The 22,826-nt window shown below is 39.2% G+C and overlaps 2 protein-coding genes across 3 annotated transcripts in view; both read left to right on the top strand.

The window, feature by feature from the left end:
* The first annotated feature begins 2,444 nt into the window (after nucleotides 1–2,444).
* LOC138010589 (pituitary tumor-transforming gene 1 protein-interacting protein-like) lies at nucleotides 2,445–3,975 on the top strand. The gene has a single exon (XM_068857566.1). It carries the CDS (start codon nucleotides 2,809–2,811, stop codon nucleotides 3,337–3,339), a length of 531 nt encoding a protein of 176 aa, XP_068713667.1. The 5' UTR covers nucleotides 2,445–2,808; the 3' UTR covers nucleotides 3,340–3,975.
* Nucleotides 3,976–12,138: 8,163 nt separating this feature from the next.
* The window catches only part of LOC138011683 (receptor-type tyrosine-protein phosphatase epsilon-like), a 45,475-nt gene continuing 34,787 nt past the window's right edge, over nucleotides 12,139–22,826 (top strand). Inside the window, exons 1-3 of one of the 2 annotated variants that reach the window (XM_068858808.1) lie at nucleotides 12,139–12,446; nucleotides 14,897–15,094; nucleotides 18,854–18,916. In XM_068858808.1, coding sequence (XP_068714909.1) covers nucleotides 12,314–12,446; nucleotides 14,897–15,094; nucleotides 18,854–18,916 — 394 coding nt within the window. In that variant the 5' untranslated portion in view covers nucleotides 12,139–12,313. The remainder of the gene's footprint in view (nucleotides 12,447–14,896; nucleotides 15,095–18,853; nucleotides 18,917–22,826) is intronic. The other variant, XM_068858809.1, reaches the window with a different exon arrangement.

Raw genomic sequence — 22,826 nt, 5'->3', positions numbered from 1 at the left:
GGGAGCATAATTTTTAATGACGCGCCATAATTTTTCCAATTTTAGGTTTTTTTGGCGCTAGCGAGATTCTAACAGGAATAGATTAAGGGACTCGTGTGCCGAAATCCCTTCATTTTTCGTCACGGTACCCGCCAGTCGCGCGTTTGGGGACAGCTATTCTTAGAGTTATTTTCATAGAGTTATGTCGTAAGGTTAGGGTTAAGTTTCCAAACTCCTCAACCAACATTCATAAAAGCTAACCTTAGGCCTAAGGTTACCTTTTATGCATGTTTAGGATACTTTCTGTATTTCTGAATTCAGGATTTAGGCCTTCCAAAATCTGAATTCAGGATTTTGGAAACTTAACTCTTACAACTCTAATGTCATTAAAAAAACCTCTATGAAAATGACTCTATTGCTAGTCAACCCCCGCGCGCTTATGCTCTAGCTCTTTCTTGCTTTTTTTTTTTTAATCATTTCGATATAAATTTTCTTTCTTCCGAGTAGATCCTTCGATTCACCAGAATCCGGTGATCCTGTTTGTGAAGGTGAACGTTGCCTACACATATGGTATGATCCTAATTTTATACACTTCAAGCGTATATTTGAAGAAAAATTATACCTCAGCGAAAATGCCGAATTGATACTAAAAGCAATATATTGCACGTGCTTGTTGCACTTCCATAATTTTGTCCAAATTATAGGATAAGAACAATATCCACGCTTTTGGAATTGTGTTACGTTGATTGTGGGAGGGGAAAATTGAATTGACGAAATCTTAACTGACTTCCGCGGTTCTTTTTGGCAACTCCTTTCCTCCTCCACCTGAGAGAACCCTTCATAGAACTTGAAAATGACCGTTTTTAGAGAAGTTCAGGAAGTAACTCGTGACAAATTACGACACCAACTTTGGGCCAAAAATACCTCTTGCCTTTCGAGGAAAACTCAGCTAGCAAGTTATTGCGCCTGATCGCTACAAGTTACGGTAACCGGAGACCATGAGTAAGGGCTTAACAACAATATTCAGATACCTTTCTTTTGAGTAACGTCCAGACCATCTATTTGTCTGGTATCTCGAAAAGGCCTCTCTCACAAAGTCTGATTGTCGCCTCAGCTAGTCAATTAGCAAGGCCTTGGTTACGTGATATGTGCATCAATTAGCGTTTGAAGTTAAGGGGGTTATTAAAAACAGCAAGCTAAAATTTGACCGTGTCTGTGGGAACGGTCAGCTAACGAGAACCTGTGGGCAGTGATAATCGAGAGTAGAGGAATGACTGGCTGATTTAAGTCCGAGCTTTAGTTACATCAGGATACATTAGTAGAAAAATCGGCCCTCCGAAATCTTGGTACCGTACCAATGTTTTTCGGGCACGGCACGGTCAATTTCTCATGTGCAAACAGATCGAGCAAGCTAGCTAAATCTCAGTAGGCACCTGTGCCAGAAATTATAGGGGTGTCTGGAGCACGTTTCTGGAGGTGTGCTAGACACTCCAAATATTGGTGCCACGATTTTGGAGTGCCGTGCAGTGTGCGTGCGAGTGTCGCAAAAGGGGTTTAACATGTGAGTGGTTGAATGATTGATCGACTGACTGACTAATCCGCTAGAAGCTGATTACGATTACGGCCTTCACTTGAAGCCCGAACACTTGAAGTTCTGCATGCTCCCAGATAACCAAGATTTGAATATTGTTCTCGGGCTCCCACCAGTTTTTCAAAAATAAGATAAAGCCATGAATTTCTTTGCCCATTGAATTACTAAAATATTGTTGGACATTTGAAATATATATTTAGACCACTCGTCCCCTTCAGTGATCGTACCGTTCCTTGCTTCCTCATGTTGACAATGCAAAAAAAGTGGAGCGCATAATTTTGCGCGACGATTGATATTTGATTTTGGAGGAAATATACGTAGCATCCTTTAATATATTTGCGTTAGGAGGAGTTTAATTAGCTTGTTTTTATTATTGAACCGTAAAAAAGATTTGAAAGGAAAAAAAGAAGACATGATAACAATTCGTAAAACTTTTCCCACCCAGTCCCAATGGGTTATTCTCGTTTATGACTCAGTTTTTAATCCATTCAATATTTTATCGTTATTCCCGGCATTTCAATTAATATTCTGTACGTAATATTGTTGTCACTGCTATCGTGGACATTACAAAGAGCTTTATTTACCTGCAGCTTATTCACGAAAATATTCCGCTTCATGGTTCCCGAAGCGTGAACAATTGTTGAGTGGGGAGGCCTAAGCAGAATAAATTTCTTGCACGTAAAATTCCTTCTTTTGCGATAGAATGTATCAAATATATGCCCCGTTTGATTGATATGTGTGTTTTTCCAGCATCTTTTAGTATTATATTTCTTAATTTTTATGTAGCATGATTTTTCCAGGGAAATAGTTTTTTTTGCATTTAACACTGCCCCTGGTGGAGTAATGGTAAATTTTGAATGCATTGACGTAAGAGCGAGCGTGTAATATGAGTCGAACGTTTCCACTTTGTGTTGGCTTCGTGCAGTTTAAATTCCTGGTTGAAGAATTTGCGCTTTGGTACTAATTCACACCTGTAAGTTTTACGCGGACGAGCCAGTTTTTAAAGGAGGCTTTTGACTGTGCTGAAGGAGTGCTTTTATGTCACCAACCGAGCGAAGTGGAGAGTAAACATTACGCAGAAAGGACAGAAAAAGAGTTCAATTCAAGAGAGCATCGATATTTGCTTTTGCCTCGGAAACGGTGTGTTTTCTGCGCCGACAAGGAGCGAAGACTTTACAACATCAATGAAATAACAAGCTGAAGGCATCTCAATTTTAAATCTCCACTGAATTCTCGTCATGAATTTTGAACAACGTCTACTGTGCATTTCGCTTGTGACTCTCGCAGCTTTGATTTACGCCACGATGCCTGTATCAGCGGAAGAAACCGACTGCACCAAATTCAACGCCTCTTGCGGCGATTGTACCGAGAATACGGCTTGTTACTGGTGTTCCTCGACCGGAAAATGTAACAACTATCCAGGCTGGACGAAGATAGTTCCCAGAGATTGTCCCAGCAAGAAATGGTACTATGGACAATGCTGGATCGCAGGCAATGTCCTCATTATTTTAGTTCCTTCGGTGGTCTGTGTCGTCTTGATTGTAATCGGCTGTTGCATTTATTGCTGTTGTTGTCGGCAGTGCCAGAAGTGCAAAAGAAAACGACTGGAAAAAGAAGATGCCAAGTTGAAGCGAAAACGGGCCGAAATGCAGGCGATCAATGCTCAGAAACGAAGTGAAAGGGAAGTCAAGAGAGATGAAATTCGCAAGAAGTATGGCCTTCGACCAGGCGGATCGTCAGGCTATCAGAAAATTGAAGATACACCGTAAAACCGTAGAACATTGCAATAAATTGAGAGTCAACCTTCGCCGTTGAAACAATCCCTGTAAAATTTAACTGAACGGAAATAATACACAATCGGTTGAGAAAAACGTGTTTTTTTTTTCGTAACCGTGACAGCTTCTTCATAATTCTCATTGTTTAAGTAAGTCGACATGTTTATATCTTTTGAGTGAACTTGATTAATTAAGTTTCTAAATAAAATTTTCTCAAGGCCATAAGTAGTGCAAATAAAACCGAGTAGCCCAAATCTCTGAAAGTGATATTTTCATATTTGCATTAGAAAGTTCCGTTTTCCAGCTGAGCAAGTTCAGACAGTTGAAAATTTCAAATAACTTTGTTTTGTTTTTGGAGAATGCAAGGTCACCTTTTGTTTTCGATAACTCCGCATTACTTAAAATCACACCGTGTATATTGGATTTCTTAAAATTAAATAACGTGGACTGTCTCTTGTTTTTAAATTGTAACGCTTTGAAAATAAGTAGATGGAATTATTATTGTAATTATCAAAAGTAGAAATTTGCAACGTTCTTAGTAATTTGAAAAAAAAGTAAGAAGTAGACAACTTGTTCCATACAGTTTGTATATTATCCAGCGTTGACTAAAAAACTTTTCATAAGGATTCATTCCTATTTGTTGTTGGCTGTTTATATATATATTTTTTTATTGCAGAAACAAGCATACAAAACATAAGGAGACTCATTAACAAGTTGTTAATTAGTGTCCAGGTGCCATTTAGGCCCGATTTAAATGGCACATTTGACATGTGCCAAATCCAATGCAAATGAGAAAAATCTATTTTTTTTTTGCATTCATTTGCGTTAGATTTGGCACATGTAAAATGCGGCGTTTAAAACGGGCCTAACTTTATCTGGTGCATAAGTCACTGTCAAACAGTTTCAACCTGTGCAAAGATTTAAGAATTTGCTTGTGTAACTGTGAAAATGCTTACTCTGAGCACATCTAAAGCTGTGCTCAACTTTAGACCTTTGTCAATGTTTAATGCAAAGTATATTTCACACTCCAGATAGCGTGTTATCCACTCGATAAAGTTATCCAGCCTTTAATTAAAAAACTGGGACCAGGTGCTAATGATCATCAAAACACTGGAAGTTTGCTTAATTTACTGAAGCAGTGAGGGATTTCATATTCTCTATTCACAAGATTTGGGGCCTCAAACTGCATGGTGTGAAGTGGGAGAGGAGTTGTCATTCCATCGATCTCTTGTTCTACATGTAAATTACAAACAAAAGACCAAGTTTAAAAATGCTATTTTTCCTTGTTCTTCAACTAATTAGGAACACCAAGAGCCCATTACTAGAATCGTCTGTCTGTCTATGTGCAAGTGAATGCAAAGCAAAACATGACGAGCACAGGTACCCCAGGAGACTAGTCCCAAGTGCTGTGTTGTTTATGCATAACAATGCACAATCATCCAAATTGCCTTTTTAATGCCCCTCTGTTATCTTTGAGATCCATCATCTCTTACCGTTGTAAACACAGAAAAGGTGAGAAGTCTCCAGCACTTAATCAAATTTGATGAATTCACAATGTGGACCAACCTTTCCGCATAATGGATTAACGTTATTTTCGGCTTTATCAATCAAGCAAATTCACTCCGATCTCTGTGATTTGCATCCCTATAATGCCAGTTTCTAGTGTTGACGTCATTGTGCGCAATCTGTCTGGGTACTAGATAATGGCAAACATTTTTCATGGCGTTTCATTCACTGGAGAGGCCGATATTGGTAGATATTGCAAATATTTGATGGAAAAATACAAATAACAGCATTTGCAAGTAACGTTTTCTCTTTTTGTGCCTTCTATTTGAGCAAAGAACCTATTTTATAGTTGTAAAAAATGACAAGTTTGATGCTCGGTATGCCAGAATCAGTATTCTTTAAATGTCCTGTATGCAGTTAATTTTACCCTCAAATATCCCGTATCCCTATAATTTTTTACCTAAGCTGTCCCGTATCCCGATAACTCCTAACTAGGCCTCTTTGGCAACTCGCATGACAAAAGCAGATTTTTCATACGAAACTTTGCGCTTCGAGACAGAGTGAACAGAAATATGTGTATTTGGCTACTTATCATTGGCTCTTTCCAGACATTTCGATAGCTTTTCAAAGTACCGGATTTGATAATGAAAATACCGGCCGGACATGTTTGGTTTCCTTCGTAAGGCTTCACCAAGTGCCTTGGCATTCAACCTCCCTCAAGGAGGTATGGGTCTCTTAGGGCCGATTTACACGGTACGATTTTGTCGCATGCGACAACGGCTTACGACAGGCCCACGACATGATTTGCGATTGTTGTGTACGTCAGAAAAAATGTCGTAGCATTTTAAAACATGTTTTAAAACGCTGCGACAATCGTAAGTCATGTCGTAGGCCTATCGTGAGCTTGTCGCGTGCGACAAAATCGTATCGTGTAAATCGGCCCTTATAAATTACAACAAACAGACCCTGCCCCCTCTCCCACTTCTTAAGGTGTTCACTTTTTGGCTTGATCAAAGACTTGGTAAGGGCCAATTTACAGGGTACGATTTTTGTCGCATGCGAGAAGCGCACGACAGGCCTACGACATGACTTACGATTGTCGCAGCGTTTTAAAACATGTTTTAAAATGCTACGACATTTTTTCTGACGTACACAACGTACAATCGTAAATCATGTCGTGGGCCTGTCGTAAGCCGTTGTCGCATGCGACAAAGTCGTACCGTGTAAATCGGCCCTAAACTTACACTACTCGAACATATAGCAAGAAAAACCTACAATTGAGATTGAGATTGGAGGAAGAAAAAAGACAAAAAAGAAGACAACTAATTATAATCGGAGGGTCCAACATAGGTTTGGCGGGATGCTGGATGGGGCTTAAAATCGAGGCGGGATGAGGGATATGAAAAATTTTAAAGGCGGGATGCGGGATGAAAATACGATGGCGAGACCGGGATATACTCCGTTTTCGTAGGCGGGATACGGGATAGGACAGTTAAATGCGGGGTAGTAAGTAACCTCACGTTATGAGTTGATAAGCTTTAATTTGCTTGGAGAAGGAAAATTGGCCAAAAGACCCTAAGACCCATAGAAACCACGTAAAAAAGTAAAATACTCCAACCTATGCCGCTCACCCAATTTTCTGTTTGTTCTCTCGGAGTAACACGTGACGCGGGTTAAAAGTAAGTCAATCTCTTTCAACCACGTTGCGTTCGTTGACATGAACGCGATGGCGACATCGTCTCACTCCGCCAACCTCCTCTGAAACCTCTGACATAATATAAACTGCGTTGCAATTTATTATGAAAAGGGAACCTTTGTAAGCAGTTTTCTCCGCGTAAGGAAAGAATTCGGGCAGTTACTGAAGAAGGAAAAAACGCTAAAGAAAATCCGGGAAAACATCACGTTAGTTTGTCTGTTGTACCAAGCAAAAAACTATTGAAAAGATACATTGATGAGAATTTCTCCCTTTTTGGGACAGCGATAAAGAAGATGTGGACCATTTTATCAAACAAACTAATAAATTCTACCCTACCATCAAATTCACGGCTGAAATATCAGAGAACGAAGAAGAATTTGGACAAATTCCCAGTCCCAGTGGCAACCTTTGAAGTTTTTTAGAAATCGCCCTCTTCACGTGCACTAGACCACAACAATCGATAGGCCCGAAGGTCTTACAAATCGGTAGGGTACGTTTAAGGACGTTTCAGTTCCTGTGCCTGACAAATTTACCATGCCACCATGCCAATACCTCATCTGAGCTTCTTCTTTTCGAGTGATTGCATTGGTTGCAGTGGATTAAGTGAAGCCGATTCGTGCTAGTCAGGCCCTAAAAGAGGTATGTCGTAGGTAGGAAGCTTTGAGGTTTAAAAACAAGTCCGTTGGCATCAGGAGGTCCTCACTCTCACATAGCAGTGGCCACGAACGCCATTCTCTGCCATTCAAATCGCATTCTCAGCAAGGACTCTTTATCTCCCATTCCCAGTAACAAAATCCCAGTTCCCAGTGATTCCCACCGAAAATCAGGCCAATCCCAGCTCCCATTTTACCCCTCCATGACCATCAACGAAATCATTTTCCTCGACACAGTAGTTTAAAACTCATTATAAGCCGACTGAAACCTTTCAATATACACACTTCAATTCATGCGGCCAGCCCCCCCCCCCCCCCCCCAGGCGTAAAAAATGGCTTCATTAATGGTGAGGCAATAAGACTTCTTAGGACTAACTCTTCGAAAACAACATGATTTGAAGAGACCCTTGAGGAGTTCAAACAACGCCTGAGAGCGCGTGGCTATCCAAACACAACCATAGAAAAAGGCAAACGAGAGGTTGTTGCCTTTTGTCACTACGTACCACCCAGCAGGTAAAAATCTTAAACAGATATTGATGAAACAATGGAGTCTAAAATCTCCGATAATATCATAAAAAGAGGTAAATCTGTTAAAGACACGCACGTCTGAGCAAAAACATAATTTTAAGGCTCTCATGCAGAATGCGCGACGACCGCAAAAAAACGCACTGATGGAGCACGTGCAGACCTGCATGTTATTAACTTCTATCTAGAAATGCAAGAACATAATGTTCACTCATTTCAATCCTCTGTAAGTGGCGTTTTCAGTCTAACTGAACTTTTGCGTTTAAGTCAAGTCATTACATCACTGTTTAATAAGAGTTCATCTTTGGTAATGTAGAAGCTATATAAATTGTTGATCAGTTGAGCTGGAGCAACGTGGTTTCAACCAGGCGGGATCGGGATGAAAATGTACAGTGCGGCGGGATGGCGGGATGGAACAAGAAATAGCGGCGGGATGCGTGAATGAAAAAGCCTATTTTGGACCCTCTAATCGCGTGAATGAAATGCCAACAAATCGATTATTCTGTTTAGTAAGGAAAATAAGGCGATGTGACTTATTGTTAGTTTGAAGGGTTTATTGCGCGTGATTGTCTTATGTTTCTTCAGATCCAAAACCATAAAAAAAAAAAACAAGAAAAAGAGAAAAAAGAATCCGACAAATCTACAAATTTAGCGTCAAAGTATCGGACGTGAAATAGTTAACAACCTGACAAAAGGTCCGGCCACCGGACTCAAACGAAAACCCTGGTCTAAGCCATGGAAAAATGTAGCATGCGGCATACGACCTAAGGCTGGTGAAAACCTACAGCCCTCGACATCCTGTTGATACTGAGTATTAGCGAAATCAATTGCACTATCCAATGGATAGTGATTTATCCGGTGGATAGCGTTATCCACCCAGTTTTGAACAACTGGGGCCTGTTGAGCACATGCTGCTGTTTCCCCTTAAATTTCTGGAATTTTAAAGACGTCACTTCCCTGTGATTGGCCAAGCTTATCATGTAGCCAATCATGTACTGAATAGAAAAGTGATGTATTTGTAGTAGGTCGTTCCTGTTGTAACGATTGCCTGGGAAATGATTCGTTCATCAGTTAAAATAACGAGAGCGTTGAATAAGTTGCTTCCTGTAACATCATCTTGCCCTCCCCTCCCATGCACCTCTCAGTGAATGAAGGCGTTATCATGTTATGAGGAAACTAAACGACAAATGGTTGAAGACGCACGGATCGTTCACATCTCTTACTAAAAAAAAAAAACATGATATTGGAGTTTGGGCCCAATTCAAAATTTAAACTGAACCATCCAATCGAAATCAGGCTTGATTTTTCCGAGATGAGCAGACCGGCCTGTTCAAGTTCATTAAAGCACAAGGGCACCGCGTAAGGGTCGATTGGGCTTAATGATAGACTGGGTTCAGTATGGGTATAATAGCAGTCAGGAGCTCATCAAGGGCCGGGAGCTTCTATTTCCACTAATTCTTTGAGGCAACCCTTTCCCAAGTAAATTTGTCTTTTAGGAACAACTTTGACGCAACAAGTATGATATTTACCTTGACGCCAAGATAGCTCTGTTTGGATTGGCTTTTACAACAGTGGGCGCACTGCATCTCCCAATAGAGGCTATCTTGACGAGCTCATGTAGCGGTATATTTTCGAGCCCGTATTATTTTATGGGCTCCTTGTTTTTTAAGCAGGCTCTGTAGGAAATAATCGAGTTCGGTTGCTTGCAAACCCAATATGATGAAAGGCCCAGACGTCTAACTAGTAGCGCAATTGCTGAAATAAAAACGAAAGTATAGGCTTATTTATAGACAACAAAAAGTACCTTGCATATAACAGCACGTTTTTACAAAAGCAGTTTTTCCGCAGTTTTTCGATGGTTTTTCTTCACGCCTGCACCAGCTACGTTACCAGGACTTGGAAAAGGTCATATGAACGAGGTTTGCACGTGCGCTACCCAATGAAAGGGTCTGCATGCATTGACTTCCGAATGCCATGAACGAAACAGCTTTGGATTACCACGGTTTATATCGTGTGCTATGTGGGAAGAATCTCTAGTTTGTGTATTAAAACCATCTCTCGTTAAGAATGAACAGTCTTTTCCAAGTAGAGGAAATGAACTGCCACAGATCGAAAATAATTAATTTGCTTACAGCCTGAAATCTTGATCCTAACAACAGTAAACCCAAGGGTTTCAGTCCCACCATGTGGTATGTTTTTCCAGTTTCTCCTGAATTTCAGCTTAACTCTAGTCGAGCGTGTTTACATTACAGTTTCCTTTTACAGAAAGGCAAGGTAATTAAAAGCAGGCAAAGTCCCACACGAGCCCTAGACGATCCCTTCAGGGCTCACATAACCAGCGCTTATCCCGGTTTCTGTCGCGTAAAGCGATTAAGAGAATTGCCACTTCCCTTCCCCTCGACGGGATGCTAGTCCATCGCAGGGGTACCCCCAGCAGAAGGTCGCTGGTAGCCATTTGCTCACCTGGGTGGAGAGACACAGTGAAGCACGGTAGCAGAGATAGACCTCAAACTTCCCACGCTCATCATCATCATCATATCTTTATTCACCCTCGGATTTTAGAGTAGCTCGGCGTAAATAATATCTCCGAGCATTTATCCCCCCTTCCCCCCCCCCCCCCCCCTATAATACCAAATGACCACAGAACACAGACAACATCACCAGGAACTCCATGCCTAACTCTTTGCGAATATTGTGTGGGTTTTTAACGTCCCACGGGGTTATGAACATTGTAGGGTTGTGAGACGGGGCCTACGGTTTATCGTACTTATCCGAAAAGAATAGAGTGTCTAACCATTTACAGATGTAATTACAAAGGAAGCACTTTCTCCTCAGTTATTTAAAAATCCTGTGTGTTGTTCCGGCCGCGGTCAAACTCACGGTCAAACTCACGCTGTAAGCAAACTCTCGTAGCTGTCAACCAACTGAACCATGGCCACCAGTGCGGGGTTGTTTTCTTGTCTAAGGAAACAAGATAATAGCAGAGCTAGGCCTTAAACCACTCGCCCTGGGGTTAAGACTTCGTCGTGCTAACCACTACACCACGTTTACTCCATCTTTTCCCTACTTTTTTTATGGGGCTTAACAATCGAAATATTTGTTTGAGACTGAAAAGGTTTTTGAGATGTTCAATATACAGGCTACCTAATGGTGGCACTACTTATTAACCCTTGGATTCCCATGATATAATAGGTTATTCTCCTGAGTACTTCCACCGATTTCTTCTTTGGTTGGTCATGAGAATTTGATGTTATATCAGGAACCCTAATCTCGTACCCAGATCTCACTCTGTCACTGGAAATGACCGTGGGAGATCTGGGTACGAGATTAGAGCTTACCATTGAGCTGATAATCATTCTTCACACCAGGAGCCCATCTGGAGCCTACAACTCTACTGTGTTCTTGCAACGGCGTTTTCACAAGTAAGGTTATTTTTAGATTGAATTTTCCGCTAATTAGACTCCCACAGGAGCCCGATGACCAATTACAAGAAATTAAGCTGACGTCATAGAGTCACCGAACCGGAACTGCCTTTGTTTTTTGACCTAATTCGCGGGAAGGGCTAGTCTAAAAATAAACCTACTTGTGAAAACGCCGTTTCACAGACGCTGTATGGAAGTTGCACGCTCCAAATGGGCTCCTGTTCCCACTCAATACTTTTCTATATGACGGCTTATGAAATGGAGCAGTGAATTTACATTCTGATCATTTCCGGGGATCAAGCCGCAAAAAAAAAAAAAAAAAAAACGAACATAAAAAACTATTGTTAGCTGACCCTATGAATCCTCTTAAAGGGTTTGAAGAATTTTACTTATTCTCAGTGTCACAAGTTATAAAGAGATTAATCTAAAAGGGATCTTATAAAACGATACATGTTTTACCGCCTCTACTTATTGCGGTAAGAAGGTGACAAAGCTTGATTTTGGATTGATTTTGAAGCTCAAAGACTCTCTCAAATGAAACTCATCTTCATATTTAAATTGAAATTATTCCACTTTCTCGGGTTACGGGCTCACTCTTATCATTGCAAGTGGTTGCTCGCAATTGTGAAGCGTAAAGCCGAAGTGATCGCTGGATAACTAGTCTCCGCTGGATAAGTCGTCTTTATTATAAATGCCGTAAGTATGCAGAAGGAAAAGAAACTTTCAGACCTGAAATGACCTGTTGCCGGTAATTAGGACACGGTGTCCGAGAATCATATCTCGACCATCGATGCATTACGAGATTTCGGTACCGGAAATCGCTCGAATACTGGACCCGTGCAGTTTTTTGAGAAGTGATTCCCACCAAAATTAACGCGGAGAATTATTTTGCAATACTCTGTTTGGAACAACTTCCGCTCAAGTCAGTCTCTAACTTTGTCCTCAGCTTGGGGTGCCTGTGACCTGAGGGCTTTCAGCATCTGCAGCCCACGTGATCTATTCAACCGAAGATGGCGGCACGTAGCAGAAAAGGAAGTTCTTGTAAAAATCAAGCCACCTTAACACATCTTCGCATTCTGCTACGACAGATTATATGATTTTTCAGAAAAGTTTTATCAGCGTGGACTGGGCGACATGATTTTGATGCATTTTGAAGGATTAAAGGAATGACTAAGAGATTTGTGGTTAGAGGCCGTGACATATTCAGTTCAAGTTCCTGGGCGGACAGTTTTGTTTATTTGACTTTATTGCTTGCTACGTGTCTGTCTTTTGGGCTAAGTGAGCTGGTTTCTTCTCACGGTAAGGCAAAGCTTTATTTGCACGAGTTTATTTGCAATCGGAATACTTAAAGCCTCCTTTTTTTTGCCATTCTTAATTTACTAAAAGCGTATGGAACAACTGTCAACTGAAAATGAAATGAAATGGATCGATCGATTTCAGCGTTGAAGCTGGCGGGATTTACAGTAATATAAATTTCTCTTAGATAAAACCTAAAAATGGCATCTTTCCTTCTTAGATTTGCACCTATATTGTTGATGTTCTTAATAAGCTGATAGTTTCATTGTGGACATGTACTTTTAAAACTCTAGTTTGTGGGCATTCAGCTGGACTTGTTTTCATTTGACATCCGGTTGTCTGACGCTGAAATTTACGCACGTACAGTATTGTACTAAAAAGGAGTAAGACTAAATGTTTTAATTACAGTCAAAGCTGGCATATGCGCCCATTTCTGTGATCTAAAGGACACAGATTTCATAAAACGAAAATTAAACGACCTTTTCTACTCGCCCGAATTTCGTTATCCAAAGTATTGTGTTTATCTTGCAGAATTTCTGATTGTTATTTGTTTTCTTAACTGCATGATCGATGCAGAGTCCTCCAGCGCGTGAATTAAATTACTTCGCGGTGGAGAGAAGATTAATCTTTGTAACAAGATCTTTCCCTTCCATGCAGTCAATTTTTGTTAATAAATAGTAATCTTGAGACAAGTACGAGCGTTTTGGTAAATTCCAACCCCCGGAATGTTTTGTTATTTTTCTATTTGAAGTCAAAACAATGCGGATTGTTGAAGCTGAATTGATGAACATTATTTTCTTGAATGTGGTTTACGTAAGTGAAGTGCTTATCTTAAGTGTTATATTACAACCTCATTCTTTTGTGATGTGATTTTGTTAAGTTAATGGTTTTTGGTTTGCAGTGAAATATTTATGTATCCGTTCAACTTGAACACAAATTTTATGGGTTGTTCCGGGGAGAATTAATTGGTGACTGTAGGGTATAAGTGTCATCGCTGAAAATGTGCTTCTTTGATCCCATTGTTTTCTCTCACGTGATCAGCAGCTTTGCTTTAATTTACCAAAACAAAAGAAATTGTTTGCATTAGAAAATGAGATTGGGACACCAACTTTGGTTAGGAATGCTATTGGCTACTCTGATTTCATTTTAAAATGTGCTATTTGGTCATGATCATAACTATGCTGCAGTTTAATTAAAAGCTACACGAAGAGGTCGTCAAAGTCAGTAATGTGTTATTTGGTCATGATCATAATTATGCTGCAGTTTAAAAGCTACATGAAGAGGTCATCAAAGATAGTAATGCATTATTTGGTCATGATCATAATTATGCTGCAGTTTAAAAGCTACGCATAGAGGTCATCAAAGATAATAATGTGTTATGTGGTCATGATCATGATTATGCTGCAGTTTAAAAGCTACACGAAGAGGTCGTCAAAGATACTAATGTGTTATGTGGACATGATCATAATTATGCTGCAGTTTAAAAGCTGCACATAGAGGTCATCAAAGATAGTAATGTGTTATTTGGTCATGATCATAATTATGCTGCAGTTTAAAAGCTACACATACAGGTCGTCAAAGATGGTAATGTGTTATGTGGTCATGATCATAATTATGCTGCAGTTTAAAAGCTACACATAGAGGTTGTCAAAGATAGTAAATTATGCGGGACAAAAAATTTGAACTGACTAAAATTGGTGTATCCACGTTTGTCAGTGGCTGCCTCTTCATGAAAGGGAAACTTGGAATATTATTGCTTAATTGAGTCAATGGCAATAACTGTTTCTGTACATAATACTCTGTCTGTGCAAAATACAGTCTGTACAAAGTGAGTCAGAGATGGGTTAATAGTTATTGCAAAGGACCAGAGATTTTGACTTGTCATTGCTGTTGGACATCATTATGCCTTAAAACTCCTCATTCTTGCAAGACCCAGTCATCCATTGACCTCTGGGAGTGAGACAGACGAGTTTGCTTGTCAACTGGGAGCGTCCTAGGATGCCTTTGGAGTCAAGGTCTCTTCCATTAAAGAGAAAACAAAATAAACAGTCATATCCTTGTCACAGTCATCTTGTCATTGGTCTTTCTTGTTCCTTGCTCAGTAAACTGTCACATTAATCATTGCACACCTGTACCTTTGTACTTAGCCAGAAGCAAACACCGTACAAGTGCATAATTTATAGGATCATTTGGTAGTATAATGTTACATGTAGCTGGTTTGCTTTGCACCATCTGATTCAACAACAAAGCAATGATGTTGGTTTCTTTCTCTTATAGACATATCATAATCTAAAACAAAGGAAAGTAAAACAAAAGCAAACTAGTCTGAAAAATTTTTATCCAAGAAAAATATCTTAACTACAATGTTAACATCAACCTCTCATCAGTAGTCAGACTTCATCAACATTTGTGTAAAAAAGTAATTCCTTTGTTTTTATTTTTATTTCTTTCAGACATACGTAGACAAGAAGGCGTCAATGTCACCCTTAACTGTTCTTTAAGTGGATCTTCAATAAACTGGACATTGCCATCAAACGTAACCAAGAATGTTCAGAATCTACTGATTCCAAATATCACCATCAAGGATTGTGGAATTTACACATGTCGTAACTCAACTTCTGAATACGAGCAATTTAATGTGACTGTAGAATGTAAGTGCCTGTATTTGGTGAAAGAGTTTTTTCAAAGAGATACATGTGTATGACTGGGTATGAGTTTAACCAATGTGGGAGTGTCAAGTATTTATGAGTCAACGAGTCATGAGTCAATCAGTCAATGAGTCAACGAGTTAGTGCAGTTAATTAAACCATAAAATGAAAGCTAAAATTTCAGAGAGTGCGTAGGCCTAATCACTGAAACGAGGGCTTAGGCTTAATCAACAAATTATTGCTATATTGACTGAGTCTCATTGACTCATGACTCATGACTGACATTTGACTCATAAAACATGTGTTCTCCCAATGTGGTACATGGTGCTGATATAGGTATAACTAATTTTATGTATCAATCCAACAAGCTCTATATTAAGTTTGTTTTATATACAGTAATTTATATTATTTTTATATTTACCCTCATATTTTTGTTTTGGATGTTAACCCATTCACTCCTCCGGTGCCAGAGGATACTCCCAGTTGATGAGTAAAATTATCTGGCATTAGACAGAGTAAAATCTGTTAAGTCTTCCTCCAAGGAGTCAACTGTTTAATAAATTCGTACAAGGCTGTTGCCTAACAGGAGCCCAGTAGCCTGGGGCTCCCGAAGAATAGCTCTGGGCGCCTTAATTTTTCACAGCAACACCTTTCATTTCATATGTTGGGCTCCTAAGTTCTCAGCGTTTAGCTCTGAGGGCCCCTTTAAAATTTTTTTAGGTAGCAGCCTTGTCGTATCTTTTGGTTACTTGGAAATTTTACTTCCCAATTTAGTTTGATGAGGGAATCCGAATGCTAGAAACTCAATATCTGAGGATGAAGTTTAGTACAGTGTAGAATTATCCAATTCAATTTATACTGGAGTAATATTAATTAAAACTTGGAGAGCTACTGTATTCACATAGTGTAGTGTATTTGTAAAAGAGGCTATTTAAGCCTCAGAGAGTGGTTTCCACAATTGCAATTTAAGTAGAACCTCTGATTGATATTACACTTGCAAATCGCAACTGGTGCAATCAGGAATATTCAACAATCCATAATATAATAATAATATACCGGTAATTCATTTCTATAGTGCTAAATAACACTAATTTTTCATAGCGCTTTACAATTTTAAACCTTATATTAATTAACTCTAAAACAATTTTTACAATTTCATTCTACTATTCTAATTTCTATAATAATTATATATAATTAAAAAATATTTACAAATTACATCTTACACTACAAAAAATAGGAAACAAAAGAAAATAAATAAAAGTATGCAAGATAATAAAGGAAATGCGCATTTAAAGATAGGCCATTTTAAAAAGAATCGTCTTCAGTCCTGATTTAAATGCTTGTAAATTTGACGACATGCGCAACTGAAAAGGCAGTTCATTCCATAGCTTAGGAGCACATATCGAAAATGCTCTATCGCCATAGGTAACAGTTCTGGATTTAGGAACACTAAGCAGATGTTGAGACTGAGATCTAAGATTGCGGGTATGCATAGGCTTACATGTATTAAGTAGCTTCAGATAGGTATTCAGGAGATAAATCATTAAGTGCTTTGTAAGTCAGCAGTAGCACTTTAAACCTTATACGATAGGAAACAGGACGCCAATGTAGTCTTACTAGAACAGGAGTTATATGATCATATTTGCAAGTAAAAGTTATAATATGAGCCGCAGTATTTAGTACTGACTGAAGTCTGCCTATTTGGTATTTTGGAAGTCCAATAAGTAGAGCATTACAATAGTCCAGCTTTGATGAAACAAATGCAGGGACTAATGTCTCAGTAGAATTTTCATCTAGATATTTTCTAATCTTACTGTTTCTAAGATGGTAATGAGATGATTTGCATAATTTGCTTACATGTTCCCCAAAAGATAGAGTTTGATCGAACAAAACACCTAGATTGCGTACAGTATTGCTCTGCTCTATACACTCACTACCAATCTGAACGTTGCTGAGACAGGGTCTTGGATGGTATTTAGAGCTAAATACAATGAGTTCCGTTTTATCATCACTCAACTTTAACTTCTTTGAAATCATCCACCTGTCAATTTCCTCTACACAGTGTTCTACTCCAGATTTAGCCAAGCACGCATCATCAGCAGAGCCAGTTTTGAAGGTGATATAGAGCTGCCCACTGGTTAAAAAACTGCTAAACTGATTATCATATTATTTTTGCTTTTGGTTTTTGATTTGCTACTTATCGTCGAACTATTCAATATTTTTGAGATTTGATCAAGCCAACATGTAGCAATGCAACACCAATGCAACCAGGTGATGGCTGCTGTTTTGACACTCAACAAAAATTTGAAAGTCACTCTTTCAAAGCTTTTCACTGGTTTTTACACTGTGAAATGTACATGTACAGTAATGCAATTCATGCAATGCAATTCATGCAATGCAGTAGTACTTTTGATGCCCCTTTCATAGTGGTGTGTCTGTGCAACTGTCACAGGGAATCCAGTTTTTTTTTCCAAAATGATTTTTTCCCATCTTGCCCCAGTTGTTTAGCTTGCAAAGCAGGCATAATTATTTTGGTAAAAATTATTGGCCAACATTTTGGATAATGAGACTAATAGAGGATGGGGTGAGTCAAAAAATTGCACTCAGGAAGAGGAGGGCAGTATACCATTACGAACATTAGAAAAAAGGCCTACTCTGCAGGCTATAGTTTTTTGTTGTTGTTTTTTTTTTTTTTTTTTTTTTTTATTTACAATATGAACACTCTTTACAATTCAAAACTAGTGCTACTTACAATATTGTACTTACACTACTTACAATACTAACACTAATATTAAGATACGATATAGTACCACTACATACAAAACCCTTTTATACCAAGCAACTCCTTCATTATCACCTCATCTGTATGTAATCATATATGCAAAATAAATGAATTAAGGTGCTGGTTGTATTTAAGTGGACATGAAATGTTTTTCTTACCTCTTTTTGAAATTCAGGGTATTTAAATTAACGGTTTGAAAGGAAGGAAAGCGACAGTTGTTAACATGACTTGATATCACTCGTAGTTAATAAGCAAAATCGTTAAAGAGGTGTAGGTATTGTTGGTCTCTTACTATGTTTCAACACTGTGTTTTAACTTTAGTTTATTGATGAAATCTGGGAGGAGCAGGGCGTCTTCCCTTAACTTGGCTGCAGGCTCTTGTTGTTTAAAGGTCGGACAACTTTATCCAGTGGATGAATCACTATCCAGAGAATGAAATGTACTTCATGTTAAGCATTGGCCGAGTTTTTCGTACACACTTTTAAATTGGCTGATAGTGACTTATCCACCGCATAAAGCTGTATCCTGCTTTTGAAAAACGGCACCCTGGTAGATTAATTGCCATTAATTGCCTTCAAAGAGGTACACTGATACTGTAGATTTTACTCTGTCTAACACTAGATGATGTTACTTGTCAATTGCGGCCATGTATGGCCCCTTAGATTCTGGTGGCTCAAATGTGTGTACAGCAGACGATGTTACTCGTCAATTGACGGGGGGGGGGGGGTTGGGGAAGTGGTTCAGGAGTCAATGGGTTAATTAACAACCTTTACATCCCCTCAAGAACTATGTCCCCTTTAACCCAATGACCCCTTGGAGTGAGACTTCATAGATTTTACTCTGTCTAACGGCAGACAATGTCACTCGTCAATGGGGCAATTCAGGGGTCAGTGGGTTAATGTTTCTAGGCAATACACATGACTTGTATTGTGTGACACTTTCTAAAACACCTTCCAATTCTTTGTTTGATGTGTGTACAGCTGTTTGTGCACCTTCTGAGGGAAGTACTCAAGGTCACAATATAACACCTTCTGATAGTGGAGGTAAGACTGCAATTTTCTTGTTTATGTTGAAGAAACATTCTTATAAATTATATGCAAGGGAATCTTTGCTGATGTCATTGTTTATATTTTGCGCCATTAACATATGCGTTTGCTCACAAAAGTCATCATACTATTTACAAATTGACTTCAAAAGGTAAAAGAACTTATTAAACTTAATTTTAAGCCTGTTAGCTTTGATAACGAGCTGGTTATTAGCCAACTGATGAATTCTTGGGTGGCCAAAGGGCTATTATGATTCGTTACATTCTTTGTAAGAATTCAAATTTTCAAAGCATCGTTGCTCAGTGATTATCTGGGATATCAGGTTCAAATTTGCAGAGATATGTTTGTACACGTACAGTTGTAGCTCATTATACGCAGTGCACTCTCAATACTCGGTACTTTATTTTTGACTGACTGTTTGGAAAACGATAACCTCAATGAGTCTTGTGCTGATGAGGAAAAGATTTTGCTCTTGGGTCCACATGTACCTGTAGGTTTCCGTGTTTATGAGTTTTAGCACTTCAACTTCTTCAATTTGGATACTGTTGGTACTGTAAGTTATTCATGTGGTCTTGTCAACCAGCGTACCACTCATGCTGAATGATGGTCCCTAATAATAAAATAATAGTTATAATTTAGTATAAATACACAGGTGATTATACAAAATTGCGCGCTCTCATTGGCTCGCTATCTCGGATTATCAGCAATTATTATTCCACGAGGGCGCATTGGATGTAAGATGATACATGTAGATAGCCAACTCATTGCTACACGCCTTGTGGCTATCATCTCATGTCCAGCAAGCACGAGTGGAATAATTGTTTGATCAAAAACACTCACAAATTATGGATAAATCTTCCCTACTTTATTTTGTAAATTACAAGAAAACTGGTATGCCTTTAGATTGGGAGTTATACCGTGATTCACATGAAGAAATGAAGACCAAGTTAAGAGAGGCAGCACAAGGATACATGTACAGAAAGAACTAGAGTGCTGTGAGAGCACCAGGTCGAAGTGGAAGGTTATTAGAAGTTGTGTTCCTCATAGGGAAACAACTCAACAAGTATACACGAGAGATTTGAAGGAGGTTGCGGACGAATTCAATCAATTTTTCACTTCCATGGGTGCTAGGACCTCTGAGGTTTCCAAGATTCTGCTGGGCTTACACAATCTGACCCCTCCATTGGCCATCGTTCCAGATAATGAAAAAGTTTTGTTTCCATCATGTGTCTAGTAGGGAGATTCAGAAGATTGTGATGTCTTTACCATCAAACAAAGCCCTGGGTCATGACAAGGTGTCAATGTCTGTACTTAAGGATGCTCTTCCATGTATTCTTCCAATTGTAAACTGTTCCTTATTGATCTCAGTTTTTCCGACAGCTTGGAAAAAATCTGAGGTCATTCCATTATTGAAAGAAGGGTACCACGAGATTGCTAACAATTAACAATCGCCCAGTCTCGCCTCTGCCTGTAGCATCTAAAGGGCATGCGAACAAGTAGCTCTGAACCAGCTGACTACCTATATGAAGAACAACAAGTGCCTTACTGAACACCAAAGTGGGAATAAAAGTTACACATGTGAAACACTCAATGTTATGATGACGGAAAAGCTACTAGAAGCAATGGATTCGAAGAAATTGAGGCTTGTGGTCCTTCTGGATTTGTCAAAAGCCTTTGACAATATTGACCACTACAGACTTCTATCCAAACTACAGGCACTTGGAATTGGTCGTACTGCACTAGAATGGTTTAGAAGTTATCTAACCGGGCGCCAGTAGTACGTCAGGATTGGTTCCGAGACCTCAAGCCTCTGCCCGATCACTCATGGAGTTCCACAAGGCTCGATACTGGGCCAGCCCTCGTTAAGTTATACATAAATGATTTACCTACCGTCCCGGAAAGTGGCTCATTGGAATCATATGTTAACGGCACAAAGCTGTATTTGTCGCTTTTTTCCTGTCAACGATGCTACCGGTGTTGTTATAATGGTCTCCTCATCAACCGTGATAAGACCAAACTCTTGGTGATGGGAAATCGCCAGATGCTGCAAAGACTCCCCAAAGAATCTCATGCCACTTTACTAGGTAAAGAATTTACTCCATCAAACTCAGTGAGGGATCTCGGCATACTAATGGATGCAGCTCCAAGCTTTGATGAACATATTACAAACACTGTTTCATCTTGTTTCGCTAGTCTATGTCAGATTAACAGAATTAAAGATCTCTTTGACTCAAAGTCTTTAGAGAATGTTATCCACGCTTTGGTATAATAATTCAGTCGGTTATTCTAAGAACGTGTCCAGAATTTTACTGCAAAAGTTGTCACAGGCTCGAGAAAATTCGAACACATAACATCGGTCCTGAGGGACTTAAATGTGACCTTTCACACGAAAACGTTCCTTACGATTTGCCGTTTTCACACGGATAGCCGTGCGTAAGCCGTGTACGATCCGTGCGCACGGATCAAGTTATCCGTTCAAAAAAAATTACGAGCCGTGTGCACGGATAAAAATTAATTGGCTTCCCGTTAGTAGTATGCTGATATATGCTGTTGGCACTTTCACGTTTAAACGTGTAAAGGGACTAGCGCCTAGATATCTCTGTTCCCGCTTTGTTACTAGGGCTACTGTACACGATCGGAATACTAGAAATAAGAACAAATTAGATATTCCAGGATACAAATATGCTGCTTGGCAGCGATCTTTTCTGTACCGATCAGTAACTACCGGTATGTGGAACTCATTACCGACTGCTATCACTGATTGTAACAGCCTCGAACTGTTCAAGAGGAAATTGAAATACAGTTCTGTTTTTTGGGGACAGCTATTCGTAGAGTTATTTTCATAGAGTTATGTCGTAGACTTAGAGTTAAGTTTCCAAAATCCTGAATTCAAGATTTTGGAATGCCAAAATCCTGAATTCAAGATTTTGGACTTCCAAAATCTTGAATTCAGGATTTTGGCATTCCAAAATCTTGAATTCAGGATTTTGGCAGTCGTTAACTCTAACTCTAAGTCATAACTCTACTGAGATAACGCTATTGATAGTTAACCTCCAGTCTTTTCCTATTATATTTTTGAAATAGTTAATTATATCATTGTACTATGATTATTATATATTTGCAGATTAGGACTGAAATCCCTTCATTTATTGTAGATAATGACTAATGTATATTGTAAATTAGGACTGAAAAGCCTCCTTGGAGCCCTAATAAAGATTATTATTATTATGTCAGTATATACACATCTGGATGCCGATCCTACTCACTCAGGCTAGGCGTTGACCGTGGCTAGCCTAAGTCTTATTTACATGCTAAAAATACGTGAAACTGCTAATCTACTATAAAAGGAAAAAAAAAGTCAAGTAAAATCAATAATTTAAATAAATAATATATTATAAAAAAATCTATATGAGTTCTATAAGTAGCTCGCTGGCGGCTTGTGCGGGAGTTCTAAGCTAAAGAAGAACCTTAAAGGTTCTGGCGATGTTCAGATCGGCGTTGTGGACAGCTTTCTGCATCTGGCGGAGGACTTCTCTACCTCTCTTTGCACCTAACAATTCTCTAACACTCCTTCCAACGTTCTTAGAGTATCCCCCGTAGACATATTAAATTAAGTTGACTTGGCGTATCTCGAATCCAGGGTATTGCTGTTTAAGCTCCCAGCGTACTGCAGCGTACTTTTGTGTCTTTTGTCCTGGTCTTCCTGGTGACGACTTTCTGTCCAAGGGCAGCTCATCTCAAGTAAAGTGCTTCCTTTCTCTACAAACCTTGCATCTACTCTGTTAGCTCTTACTTCTGTATTGTACGCGTATACAGGGACATGCATGAGGACATGCAGGGACATGCATGAGTCTTTCATTTGCAAAATCACGGCCACATAACAACTGAGAATGATTTTCCAGCTGTG

This window comes from Montipora foliosa, chromosome 7 (assembly GCF_036669935.1).
Source record: "Montipora foliosa isolate CH-2021 chromosome 7, ASM3666993v2, whole genome shotgun sequence".
Classification (NCBI taxonomy): Eukaryota; Metazoa; Cnidaria; class Anthozoa; order Scleractinia; family Acroporidae; genus Montipora; species Montipora foliosa.
The sequence above is the reverse complement of the archived record's forward strand: the minus strand, read 5'-3'. Positions and strand labels throughout refer to the sequence as shown.